Source organism: Pan paniscus, chromosome 18, assembly GCF_029289425.2.
Source record: "Pan paniscus chromosome 18, NHGRI_mPanPan1-v2.0_pri, whole genome shotgun sequence".
In the NCBI taxonomy this organism is placed as follows: Eukaryota; Metazoa; Chordata; class Mammalia; order Primates; family Hominidae; genus Pan; species Pan paniscus.
In genome coordinates this window covers 65,118,436-65,131,209 of record NC_073267.2, presented here as the reverse complement: position 1 = coordinate 65,131,209, position 12,774 = coordinate 65,118,436, and the positions used below count along the sequence as shown (strand labels likewise).

The 12,774-nt window shown below is 48.3% G+C and overlaps 1 protein-coding gene across 3 annotated transcripts in view; it reads right to left on the bottom strand.

The window, feature by feature from the left end:
- Nucleotides 1-230: 230 nt before the first annotated feature.
- SLC6A2 (solute carrier family 6 member 2) overlaps nucleotides 231-12,774 on the bottom strand; it is a 49,821-nt gene continuing 37,277 nt past the window's right edge. The window contains exons 6-14 of one of the 3 annotated variants that reach the window (XM_003811475.7): nucleotides 12,301-12,404; nucleotides 11,013-11,137; nucleotides 10,078-10,190; nucleotides 8,394-8,522; nucleotides 7,851-7,950; nucleotides 6,767-6,867; nucleotides 6,115-6,282; nucleotides 4,487-4,558; nucleotides 231-4,098 (exon numbers count right to left, since the gene is read on the bottom strand). In XM_003811475.7, coding sequence (XP_003811523.1) covers nucleotides 4,075-4,098; nucleotides 4,487-4,558; nucleotides 6,115-6,282; nucleotides 6,767-6,867; nucleotides 7,851-7,950; nucleotides 8,394-8,522; nucleotides 10,078-10,190; nucleotides 11,013-11,137; nucleotides 12,301-12,404 — 936 coding nt within the window. In that variant the 3' untranslated portion in view covers nucleotides 231-4,074. The remainder of the gene's footprint in view (nucleotides 4,099-4,486; nucleotides 4,559-6,114; nucleotides 6,283-6,766; nucleotides 6,868-7,850; nucleotides 7,951-8,393; nucleotides 8,523-10,077; nucleotides 10,191-11,012; nucleotides 11,138-12,300; nucleotides 12,405-12,774) is intronic. The other 2 variants (XM_003811476.8, XM_055099203.2) reach the window with 2 other exon arrangements.

The window sequence follows — 12,774 nt, the reverse complement described above, 5'->3', positions numbered from 1 at the left end:
TTTTTATTTAAAAATATATGTTAATCTCAAAGCTAAGATTACAGATTTAACTCCTTCCAATCTCCTTTTCCATAGGTTATAAAAAGAGTTATTTGATTAAAAGGAGGGTCACTATGACCAGACGCTCTTCTTTACTAGTTGGAAGCTGATCATAGACACACCCACCTCCCTTACATAATTTGTAGCATTCCACCTTCATGGAAGAAAGCATTCAGAACTCTGCTACCAGATACACAGCCCAGGAAACATTATTTATTATTCTGTACACTTATATTCCACGAAGAGAACAACTTTTAAAATCCAAATCAGACACAGAAATCTGCATGACATTGGAACAGTCCATGACACAGAGAGGACACAATTGAAACAGTCTTTATTTACACGGAAGCAGAGAGACAGAGGGATGAGGGCAGGCACCCCAAAAGTGACTTCACATTCACCAATGTTTCAGTGGCTTCTGAGACCACAGCAGAGCTGCGGATCCTGGGACTCACAGGGTATGACAACGTGTTACCCTCCAAAGCCTCAAAACAAAAGGGTTGGATTGAAAACAAATACCAAGTGTTTCTGGCATCAGTTGAAAAATATCTGAGAAAGAGGAACTATTGAATGTCCCGAAAAATCAAAGTTCTGGAGGCTAGAAATCTGACATTTCTCTGATAGAGAGATCACTGGTCATCAGTTCATTTTGGGAAATTCTTACAGTTAAGTGATGTGTTTCCTTCATTGTAAATTTAACAGGAGAGCATCATTATGGATACATGCAGGGTTTTCTTTAATGGAATGGGAACTTTGATGATCTGATATAACCCCTGATTTTAAAGACAAAGAATCTTGAAGCCCCAAAAGATGAAGCCACTATCCCCAGGCCACCCAGCTAGTCAGCTGCAGACCCAAGTCTGTAAAACTATATGCTGTGCTTTTTCCGCCACACTACACATCTTCTCTGTTTTTCTCTCTTCTGTGGCTTTCGAAGGAAATAAACAAATAAAGTGAGTTCAATGGGCTTCTTTACTAGGAAATGATTTCTTTGGTAAGAATGCTTCAGTCTCACATTAGCGAGGCTGGAAAACAGATCATATAGCAGGAACTGGCTCCCATCTGAGCGGTAACTCCTTTTGAGAATTAAGGCAGCTTCGGGGATTTCTGTTCAGCAGGATATCTGGCAAGAGTTGGTAGCTCTCCTTCTCCCTTGTCTCGTTTTCATCTAGAATGAAAGCTAAAAGGTGGGTGCTAAATAACTAGACATTGAGTAGATGTAAATGTGATGTTCTTAAACTGATATTTTACATTTCATGAAAAATAATAATTCTTTAAAAACCTGACAAAATATCAAATGCGTCAAGTGTCATATACAGTACACAGCACCCTTGTCCCGGGTGACCTCTGCTATTAAAAACAAGCTACAAAAAGGAAGTCAAAGATGACTTAACGTAAAGCCCATACTCTCTCTCCATTAAATGTCGGTGGAAAGGTAAACCCAAATGATCTCCAAGCACCTCCCCGAGAACTTCCAAGGGCTTTCTGGGTACCCCCACCCTCCCAGGGGACCCAGGCTTGGAGCCAGGTTCCCATCCCAGATTCAGGAGCCAACTTCCGCCGCAAGGCAGCACCATTGCGTTGGTTTGGTGTTGGTTCAGCTAGCACCACATCTCCGATTCACCCCGGGACAAATGTCTGGAGGCAGAAGGGGCCACATGCAGATGGCAAAGAGGAAATGGCAGGCTCTCTCGGAAGCACGACCCTGCTCTAATGCACAAGGCTTTGCTGACTGTTTGCTCTCATTTCAACCAAGTAGACTCAGCTTTTCACATCCAACTATTCAAAAGAGTGATTATTTTCATCAAAAGAGAGCAGCTAAATAATTTCCTCTCTGGAAACCAGCTAGAGGAAAATAAATGGCATTCTCTCGCCCCTTCCCATCCTCCAACACATTGTTCTTTTGCTAAGAAATTTTCCTTTGCTGTTTGAATGAGTTTTTTAAAAATGACAGCCCTGGGTGGGGTGAACCCTATTGTGCAGAGAATATTCAAAATAATCTGGGCTGAGAGTCAGTGGATGTGAATTGAAGGCCCAACTCGATCTGTTAGTTGCTAAAAAACCTTGAGCAAGAGTGACTAAAATGCTGGGCCTTGGTTCTCTCACCTGGGAAATGGGGAGATAGAAGCTATAGCCCTGCAGTCCTCACCGGGCAGATGGCAGGTAATGTGCATAAAAGTGCTTTATTACACACAAACAAACAAACAAACAAATAAAAACAAAAAACGAAAAGAAAAATGGTAACACCTAGGAAGAAGTTACCTTTTATGGGAGGATATAAAGTCACTAATGGGGCCCAGACCCCGACCTGATTGTTCTCCATTCTTAAGCCTCACTGTTCACAGGGCTCCAAGACACCTGCCACCTGGGCTGTCTCAGGCATTCAGCTGACCTTTTTATACGGAAAGATTCAAAGTCTCCTGATTTTCCCTCTTTTCTCTATAGAATGACCTGAGGACCCCGACCCAGCAAGGAAACCTCAGGACCCTGGGAGACAAAACCGTCTCCCTGCCCCACCCTGGTCTCCTCATAATCCTCTTCATGCAGGAACCACCAGGCTCAACAACACCCCAATTTGAGGCAAAGCACCTTCTTGACGTGCGAATGCAGCGGCTTCTTTATTTTTTCCCAAGATCCTGCAACAGGAGCTCCCACAGTCAGAATAAGAATCCCTCCAACAAGGGTGTAAGAGACTCTAACCATAAACAGAAACTCCTCCCAAAGATGCCACCAATTTAGCAAACTAGGAATCATTTCTCTTACGGAACTAAAACTAACCACCACCAGAGGGCACCAAGTGCAAGTTTGTATCATAAGTAGATCCAAGTAGAAACCTAGAAATTCTCTGAAACCACCAAACTGTCCCATCCACTCCCAAAATTCTCCCCTCCACTTGAGAGAGTATTTCTGGGCTGCTTGTCTCACCCTGCCCTCCAAGGTGCCACATCTAGTGCATGAGAGTTTTTGCAGCCAACTCTCCATTTCTCAAGACCCCTGGTCCACTCCAGGTGGGATCCCCAGAGGGAGGCTGTGCAGGTGTGCAAGAACAATAAATTAACACAACAGCCTGTCTGGCTCCCTTTGGGCACCCACCTGGCCTTGTGAGGACAGCACGGTGAAGACACACATGAGGCCTCACTTGGTCCCTGCCCCCGTTTCCCCAGGCAGGTCTCAGGAAGTGCAGATGGGTTTCTGGGCTCCGTGTCTTACAGAGCAAGAGCAGCATGAGGCCTCAGTAGATGTGGCTTGCCATGTGGCCTCCACCAGCTTGTCTGATGTAGGTACCTCCTAGAACCTGCTCACTGTGGTTCATTTACCCTCTTCCTCCTGGCCCCCATATCTCTGGGCCATCTGACCACCAAAAGCTGGAGGAATGTTCCAGAACACACACATCAAACTCAGATTGGCCAGTGTAAAATTAACTATGAATGTTTCTACTCAAAATCCCTCAAAGCATCTATCCACTGACTTCATTTTAGAGACAAATAAATCTAACTCCCAGGCTGAGGTTCAGATATGAGAGGGCTGTCTAGGGTGGGCAAGAGGAGGGTCTATGTACCTTCCCCAACCACCCCACTAAACTCAGCCAGATTTTGTTTGATTTTTGCTTTAGTTTTAGTTTTTGTTTTTTTTGCGGGGGGGTATCTGATCAAAAGCCCATCCTCTCTCTGATTTGGTGGACTAAGAACTTCTGTGCCCAAAGTCTAGGCAAATGTGGTGGGGATTTCCGACCTCATGAACCTAGCTTCGGCAGGATCCCAAAGTGGGAGAGACTTCCCCCAAAACAGCGGGGACAGAACAGAAGTCATTTTCCTGTTTGCTCCTCTCCTCTGAGCTAACAGCCCCCAGGCCAGATGCACAGAAGGTGAACAAAAACTACAGTCACGAAATCATTTGTAAATGGGAAAAGAAGAGAGGATCAGAAAGGACAACTTCCAGGGGAGGAATCCCAAGATGGTGTCCGAGGTGGGAGCGCAGCGGATGCCTGTGACCTGGACATTGGCATGGGGGTTCCTCCTCCTCCTCCAGGCAGGCTCAGATGGCCAGCCAGTGTTGCAACTGCAGAGAAAGACAGCGAGGACTTGATGACATGGTGGGGACAGAAAGGAGCAAGGGCCAGCTGGCGGGGGCAGCAGGAGGTAGAGAGGAGGCAGAAAAACACCCCCTTCCTTCACGGACCTCAGGGAACGTGCAAGTTGATTCCCTAACTGTCACAGAGGCCCAGAAAGGGCAGCAGAACCTCCCCAAAGTCACAGGGCAAGCCTGGGGCCATGGGCTAGAGGGGAGCCTCCCTGTCCCCCATCCCGATGTTTCCAAGGGGAAAAGGCAGCTCACACTGGGTTTCTGGGTTTTCTGGATGTGATGTCTAGCCTTGGGCAGTGCACAGCAGGGAACAGCCAGGGCCCGCCCTTGTAATCTCCACCCCAGGGGTCTAGGCTTCACCCACCTGGAACTGTCTGATGTCCCTCTGAGCCACCAGGTGGTGCTCGTTCTCTGGCGTGATGCCATAGGCCAGTCTCTGAAAGGAAGAGAAGGGGAGGAGGCCTCAGCTTGGCCCAGGGACACCCTTCTGGCAGCCTGGCTGCACCCCCAGATGAGGGCCACCTGCTATTTGATCCTGCAGCCCCACATGGATAGCATTTGGGGTCTGTACAAGACACCTCCAGCTTTGCTTGTGGAGCTGGTCCATTGAGTCACTCATCCAGACACTGTTTCTTGAGCTGCCTACTGTGGTCAGACATGGGGCTAGGCCCTGTGGATCCAGACTTGAAGGAGACCCACACAGTCTCTACTTTGGGGGAGCTTACCGCCCATGTAAGGGACTGGCAATGAACAAACACACACATCATCTTAGACCCAGAATGGAGAAAGTGCAGCAGGGAGAGTGTGGAAGGAAGCCTCTGGCCCTGCAGGGAATCAGGAAAGCCCTCCTGCAGTGGAGGCACTTGTGGGGTCTCAAGCCATGTGTTCTGAACCAACAATTGATCACTGATAGCGGGAAGCCTCTCCACTCCCAAAGTGTGGAGAATAGAAGGCTCAGGTCCCAGTTCCCATGTCTAGAATGAGGTCACTGAACACTGATCCTCCCAGTGACCCGGAACCAGACTTAGGGATTTCACAGACAGGAAATGTATCACAAAGAATGAGGGTGGGGACTGTCTGTCTGTTACTCCCTTCCTTGAGTTTCCGCGTGGCTCCCAAGGATGCCTTCCATCCTTATTTTGTTTACCTGCCCTTGATTAGAATGTGAACTCCATAAGGGCAGGAATTTTTGTCTAGTGCCTCAAATACTACCCAGCACATATCTGCGTCCCAATAAATACCTTCCAAGTGAGTGGATAAAGGAATGAAGGAATGAAATCATCTTTGTTTTGTAAAGTAAGGATATGAGGAAAAGATTATCACTATTAGTTTATGAAAGAAAGGGTATTTTAATCAAATAGGAGTGACATAATTTCAGAATAAAGGGCAGTTTCCTAAATATTTATATAAATGTGTGTGTGTGTGTGTATATATATGTATGTATATACACACACATGTACATATATACATATGTATAAATATTGACATATATGCAGAACGCATAGAAAGAAATAGTTCAGAAATCTCTGGTTTAGGCTGATCAGATTATTAGGTTCTGGAAAGAGGCAGGTGAAAACCAGAAGGAGCAGATCACAGTGGGCTTGGATGGGGAGAGCTGGGACATCTTGGGAAATGACAAATCTTAGACAGAGACATCACAGTGAGCTGGGTTCAGGCAGTCTGTCTAATCAATCCTTAGTGAACTCCAGGGCTGAGCTCACCCCCAAGTAACACGTACTGAACACCTCCTGTGCGCTAGACACTGTGCTAAGTACTTCCTTTTTGTTTTGGGGTACGTAATATTATCCTCAATATACAGATGTGGAAACTGAGGCTCATGGGGGAAAATAACCTGGCCAATGAGGTGGGTCCGTTTGACCCTAGTGTCTGTGTCCCTCTGTCCCTTCCCCCACCCCAACAGGAATGAGAGTCGTCCCGTCTTCCCCCTCAGCCCCCTCCCACCCTGTTCCCCTGGGGAGGACCAGAGCTCACCTCCCAAAGAGAGCCCTGCGTGCTGAGGAACTTATAGATGACGTAGATGGGCACCAGGACCATGGAGGACAGGGCGATGCCCCACCCCACCCAGTTGGCCCAGGGCGGGAAGATGTAGTCGTCGTAGGTGAGTGGCTTGAAGTTGATGATGCTGACCACAACCACGAACTAGAGATGGGCAAAGAAGGGAGAGAAAGGAAGACAGGACAGAAGAGAGACAAGAAAGGAAAGAGAGAAGGAGGTGGAAGAAAGGTGGGAGAGAAATGAAGAGAAGTGAGCATCACAGCAAAGGGAGGAAATAAGGAAGGAGGGGAAAAGAGAAAGAGATGGAGAAATAAGAAAGAATTCAAGAAGCAAGTGATAATCAAAAGGAGGCAGATATGACAGGGAGCAAGAAAAGAGGAAGAACAGAAGATGACTTTGGAGAAGGCATAACAGCCCCCGGGGACCTGGCCCCAGCTGGAGAACCCCCTAGTAAGGTGGATGTCTACCACGTTATCCACAGGGCCAAGCATCCCAAGTGACCCCTCTGCATGACCAGGGCCTCTGGATCCCAGAGCCTCCTCCCCTAAGAAGCAAATATCCTCACCCAGCTCCATCCTGGACACAGCCCCCTCCCCACATGCGGGGCTTCCCTGCAGACACTACACACCAGGAGGAAGGCAGGACTGACGAACTTCCAGCACAGTCTCCAGTATAGACCCGGCCTGAACCCCATCATCTGCTGGATGTCGTTGCTGAACCTGTCCACTCCTGTGCACACACAGGGCAGGCCTGTTACCATGGCCCCCATGACAGCCAGGGCCAGGTCCTCCCATGAGGTTCTGGCCCCAGGTGGAGAGCAGGACAGTGAGGCAAGATGCTGATACCCTGGAACTAGGGAGACTCGGGGATGGGAACTTTGTAATGCAGAATGAGGGAGAGGACAAACTCTAGGACAGTATCCCCTTTCATGTGCCACCCCAATTCACCTGTCAGAGGGAAACCTGGGCTCAAAGAGGTGAGGGGATTTGCTCCAAATTCCAGAGCCAGTTGGCCTGACTCCAAAGCCCAGCTCTTTCCTCTTGGTTACTCTTGCTCTGACAATAACAACAACTATGCATACAGCACATTCCCTGACTTCAATCTGATAGGAGAGCCCAGACTCTTCCATTGAATCTCTTTCTGAGTGGCAGCAGAGTGAGAACAGGACTAACATGTTGGTGTGACACTTGGGGGGGAAAAACAAACAATTAACACATTTAAGGGTTTGTAAAATATTCTCTCAGTTCCGTTCCAGAATAAATTTGCCAGAAAAAATACAAGATACCCAGTTAAGTTTGAATTTCACATAAATAATGAAAAAAATTAGGGTAAGTATGTCCGATGCAATATTTGAGCTATACTTATACTAAATAATTATTTGTTATTTATCTGAAATTCAAGTTTAACTAGGCAACCCGTGTTGTGTTTGCTAAATCTGACAACCCCCTGGTAGGATGAATTATATGACTCAGGGGTCAGCATTTTCCTAAGGGTTCCTCTTTTAGGAGTTGATGCTCAGGGGCCTTTGCAGCCTCCTGTTAAGGGCAGGTTCATCCAAAGATGAGCCGAGGATTGAGATTTGTTCCCAATAAGTGACTTGCTGGACTCTGGAATTTTAGGTGGCTGTCCTGGAAATGGAAGGCCTCCCTGCACCTCCAGGTGCAGGATTCTAGGAGGACTGGGAGCTGAGGCTTTTCCACACACTCACATACCATAAAACCAGGAAACTCCGATGGCTTCCATGAGGACAGCAAAAAGGATGGAGGTGCCCGCAGCAAAGGTGTCCAGGAGGGTCAAGACATAAATTCCACCCTGGCACAGGGAGAGAAGAAGCCAAGAGGCCCTCTTTGGTCAAATGTGGGAACTGATCGTTGTGTCTGTCAACTCTTACCTGCCCCCTGTCCCACTTGCTCGGAGCTCTATTTGAAAACTCAGGGCATAGGGCTGTGGTGCTGTTGTATTGACGTTACAGTCACCTCAGTTTCAGCCAATAAAGAGTTAGATGGGTTCCAAAGGGACTTTTGCTGCCCCTCAAGTCAATAAGCAATTAACAGGGCTGAATGGAATCCTCAGCATCAGAGATGGAAGAAGACTACTGGGCCTAACCCTAGTGGGTCAGGCCGCTGAATTGAGGATGCTGGATCCTGCATTGTTCTCCCTGAGCTCAGCCCCAGTTCTAAGGCTAGGAATGTTTGACTTTATTGAAATGCGGCCTCAGAGGCCCCCAGGTGACCCAGAGCCCAGCCCCTACTTACCTTGGTTATGCAGAACAGGGCGAGAAGGAAAGTGCTGAAGGTGACGCCAAATGTGAAGAGTTTCCGGTGTCGCTTCAGGACCTGGAAGTCATCTGCCAGGCCCGTGATGACAGCCTCCATGCCTCCCATCTGGAGGGAACCAGGAGGGGTGGGGTGCAGGAATTAGGGTCTCCCTGGACCTCAGTCTCAGGCCCCAGGGTTCCTAGAGCCTCCTGCAGCCCAGGACTCATGTAGGCTGCCTTGCCTCTCTCGAGAAATCAGCACGTCCTGCCTTCCCCATCCTCTCGTCACATTTCTGTCCTGTTCTCAGGCAAACTCAGAACTCAGAAACTACGTGGGAGAGGGTGAGGGTTAAGTCAACACCTGTCTCCCCTACTCAACAGCTACCTGTCTCCTGACACTCACTCAGCCTGAGTGGGTACAGATAAGCTGATAGTGGAGTGAAAGCAGTAAAACACCAAAACCCATGTCATACATTTACATGTCAATAAGTGTCTCTGGAAACAACTCCTGCAGAAGAGCTTCTAGTGATGGGAACTTCAGGTAGCAGTTTTTGATAAGGATTTTTGGCTGCCTTTCTAATGATCAAGCAAAGTGGTCACTTCAAACTCCAGACTCTTAGAGTCTGAAAGGGTCTCATATCCCACTGCTATGGGCAGATTGCTTCCTTATGAGGACAATGTGAGGGCAGACAAGAAGCATGCAAGCTACCACTCTCCTCTCCTCTCCCCTCCTCTTGGCAGACACTGTTAATCAAAATCAGTATTCTTCATTATAAGCCCAGAAGCAGCCTCAAAATCCTTCTCAACTCCCTGCTCCTGGCAGATCTGCTGACTGAAAGCAAAAGGCAGTGGGAGGAAAACCAAGTGCCAGCCCTTCCATAAGATTTTTTGCAAATGTCCAGGCATGAGGTACTAAGGGTAGACATAGATTTAAAAAGATGTCAGTAAATCCAATCTTACATTTGGATAAAATAAAAGGATGTAAGAAACTACTGGGTTCAAAATGTTTTTGTTTGTTTGGGTTTTGAGGTGTTTTTTAGAAACCAGGTCTCACTCTACCCAGGTTGAAGTGCAGTGGTATAATCATAGCTCACTGCAGCCTCCAACTCCTGGGCTCATGTGATCCTCCCAACTCAGCCTCCTGAGTAGCTAGGGCTACAGGCATACAACACCATGCTCAGCTAATTTTTAAAATTTTTTATAGAGACGGGGGTCTCCCTATGTTGCCCAGTCTGGTCTTGACATCCTGGCCTCAAGCAATCCTTCCACCTCGGCCTTCCACAGCCCTGGGATTATAGGCGTGAGCCACTATGCCTGGCCTATTGATTATTGATAATAAAATATAATGAGAAAATGCTTGTTTAGAGCACAAGATTTTATCTGTGTTGCCTCTGAATCATTTCCCCACCTGCAAGAGGACAGTGTGGGGCTGGCTTATCTGAAGCCTCTTCTTTTGGATTTCCGAGATGTCAAAGGGGTTCCTATGGTTCTTGGCTTTGGCCTAAGTCTTATCTTTTTGAGTGAGGACTCACTTTTTTTGTCTGCATTTAAATAGGGCCTTCTGGAAACAACTGTTAACCTGGTGTTTGAATAGTGGGAACTTCAGGCCCAGCACTGTGTGTTGGGGCAGGGGGTCAGGCCCAGTGGGATGGGGGATAGGTATCCTAAGCAGGGTCACTCACTGAGCTGTCAAGGCCCAGCGCCAGGAGCATGACGAAAAACACAACAGCCCAGAATGTAGATCCAGACAGGGTAGAAATGGCCTCTGGATACAGGATGAACACTAGGCCAGCTCCTGTAAGAAACATCAAGGACCTCATCAATGGCTGAAACCATTGGTCTGAGCTGCACATGATAGGGGAGTATCTGGGGGCCCAATTGTTCGGTCATGTGTGGGCGGACAGAACACAGGTCTAGAGATAACAGATGAAGTCAGCAGGAACTTACAGCTCACCTGTGCATCGGAGAGGTTGACCCCCAACAGCCAGTCTGGAGAGCAGTTCCCTGCCTGGACAGCTACAGGCTACATGCTGCAAACCCCACCTGCTATACTCTATAAGGGATCCACTCTTACTCACTAAAGCTTGGGGTCCTCGGAGTGCATTAGAGGTAGCCCTTCCCCAGGTCTCAGCTTCTCTGTGGCCATAAGGATATGGGAAGCTGCAGGGAAGGACACAAGCTCCAGAGCTGGATTGATTGGGGTGTGAATACTATTGCACAATTGCTCACTAGCTGGGTGACGCCAGACAATGTATTTAGCTTGCATGTCAGTCTTCCCATTCGTAAAGTGAGTCTATTGACACTTGCCCAGCAGCCTTGTGAGAACTAAGTGGAGGTATGTCAAGTGCTTAGCCCAGGGCTGGTACAGAGAGGACAGTCCAAAATCCGTTCCTTCCACCCTGACTCAGAGGAAGGTTCTCCTACATGCATGGGGACTGTGACTGCCTGGAATTCCCACTAATAACCTCAAAGGAAAGTCAATCACATGGGTGGTTTGGACACCTCCATGGACAACCCAGTGTTCCTACAGCCACGGAAGAGCCATGCAGCCAAGAATAAGGTGGGCTTCTCAGCTCCTGCCTCAGTGGGCTGGGGCCCAGGTGGGCTGCCCACCCACCTTCTGTGGCCACATCCTCAATGTTGACCTTGTGTTCATGGGCCATGTAACCAAGGATGGAGAAGATGGCGAACCCAGAGACGAAGCTGGTGATACAGTTGATGCTGCTGGTCAGCAGGGCATCCCTGGGGGAAGAAGCACAGTGAGGTCAAGTCCCTTGACACCCTCAACCCTGTGTTTTGACTGCTGGACTGGCTATAGAACCTGCAGCCTGGCCCCAGCCTCAAAGGCCATCCCCCCTTCAGCAGCTCTTGCTGCCACATGGATACAGGGCCTCACCATCACTGGTGCAGGAAGTAGGCTAACTGCTTATGGATGCAACAGCCTGATACCAGAGTCTACTCCTGCCAGGGAATTGAGTCATCAGCCTCCTTCAACAAACCTTCCATGGCTGCTCCCCAGTGCCTCCCAAATCCTCATCCTGTCATTCAAGAGCTTTGCTAAGAAGACCCAACCTTCCTTATATATTTATCTTCCATGACTCCCAAGGTGTACTCTGAACAAACCATAAATTGGTCCATAAACAAACCACTTCCTTGCATTTGCCTGTGTTGTCCCCCTTCTCCCCCAGTGCATGCAGTCCACTCCACGTCTGCCTAGCATAATCCTAACTATCCTCCAAGGCTCATCTCAAATTCACCTCCATGCACTGGCTTGTCTTCTATCAGGGGGCTGATCACACCATTTCCTTACCTCCCTATAGCCTGTCCCGCTGGTATGAATTCACTGGACTCTGTCATGTACCAAAGACACTGTGATTCTGCCTTAAGCCTTGGATGGAGTGTAATGGAAGTGGACCCAAATTTGTGCCTGTGCCTGAAGTCCCCACAGCACTGGGCCAGCAGGAGGTAGCATTGAGTGCTTCCTGAACTGAGCTAGATCATGGTCTTCTGAGTCTCAGTCTCCCCTGCAGTCTCACTTCTGACCCTGCCAGGCCCTCAGCAGCTGCGATATTCCACCCCTGCCTGCCTGGGCATCTGATGGACAGAGTCCATACTGAAATCTTCACAGTTCTCCTCTGTCATAACTACCCATCTCTCAGTGGTGGTAACCTCAAATTTCCCAGTTCCACACCTCACATTTGTTTACGAGGCATCCTGAAATGAAATGTGGTCATCAGGACCCTCAGAGGCCATGTCGCAGTTTATAGAATGCCCAGGATGTTTCACAAGAAGAAAATTTGGCTTGCCCAGGGAGAGTTGGCTTCCAGACCAGACCCCTCTCTGCCACCCCACAAGAGTCAATCCCCAGGATTTAGAGCTTCTTGGAATTCTGAGAAGAATCTTACCTGTAACAGTTGTTGTCAAATTTGTTGTAACTGGCAAATGCAATCAATACTCCAAATCCAGCCCCCAAGGAAAAAAATATCTGAGTTGCGGCATCAATCCATACCTGAAACCAGCAGACAAAAGCCATCAGCCTCTGCTTCCTACAACACTGGAACACCTCACTGCTCTGGAAGGGCTGAGAAACCCTGGGGATGCTCTGAGACCAGAGGAAACATGGTCTGAACAAGAGATGGGCAGCCCTGGCAACTCCCTCCCCTGCATCCTGTACAAAACAACTGCAGAGAGAGGCTGGGCCTCTCTAGCATCTCCCAGCCTTGGGTAGTCGTGAGTGAGCTCACCCTGTAGGAACTCATTCACTCAATTTCACGCCCTGATTTTCAAAGAAAGTTAACAAAATGAAAAGTTCTAGGCTAGAGTGTGAATGGGGCAAGAACAGAGGGTATGGCCATCTTAGGAGTTACAGAGATGGCATT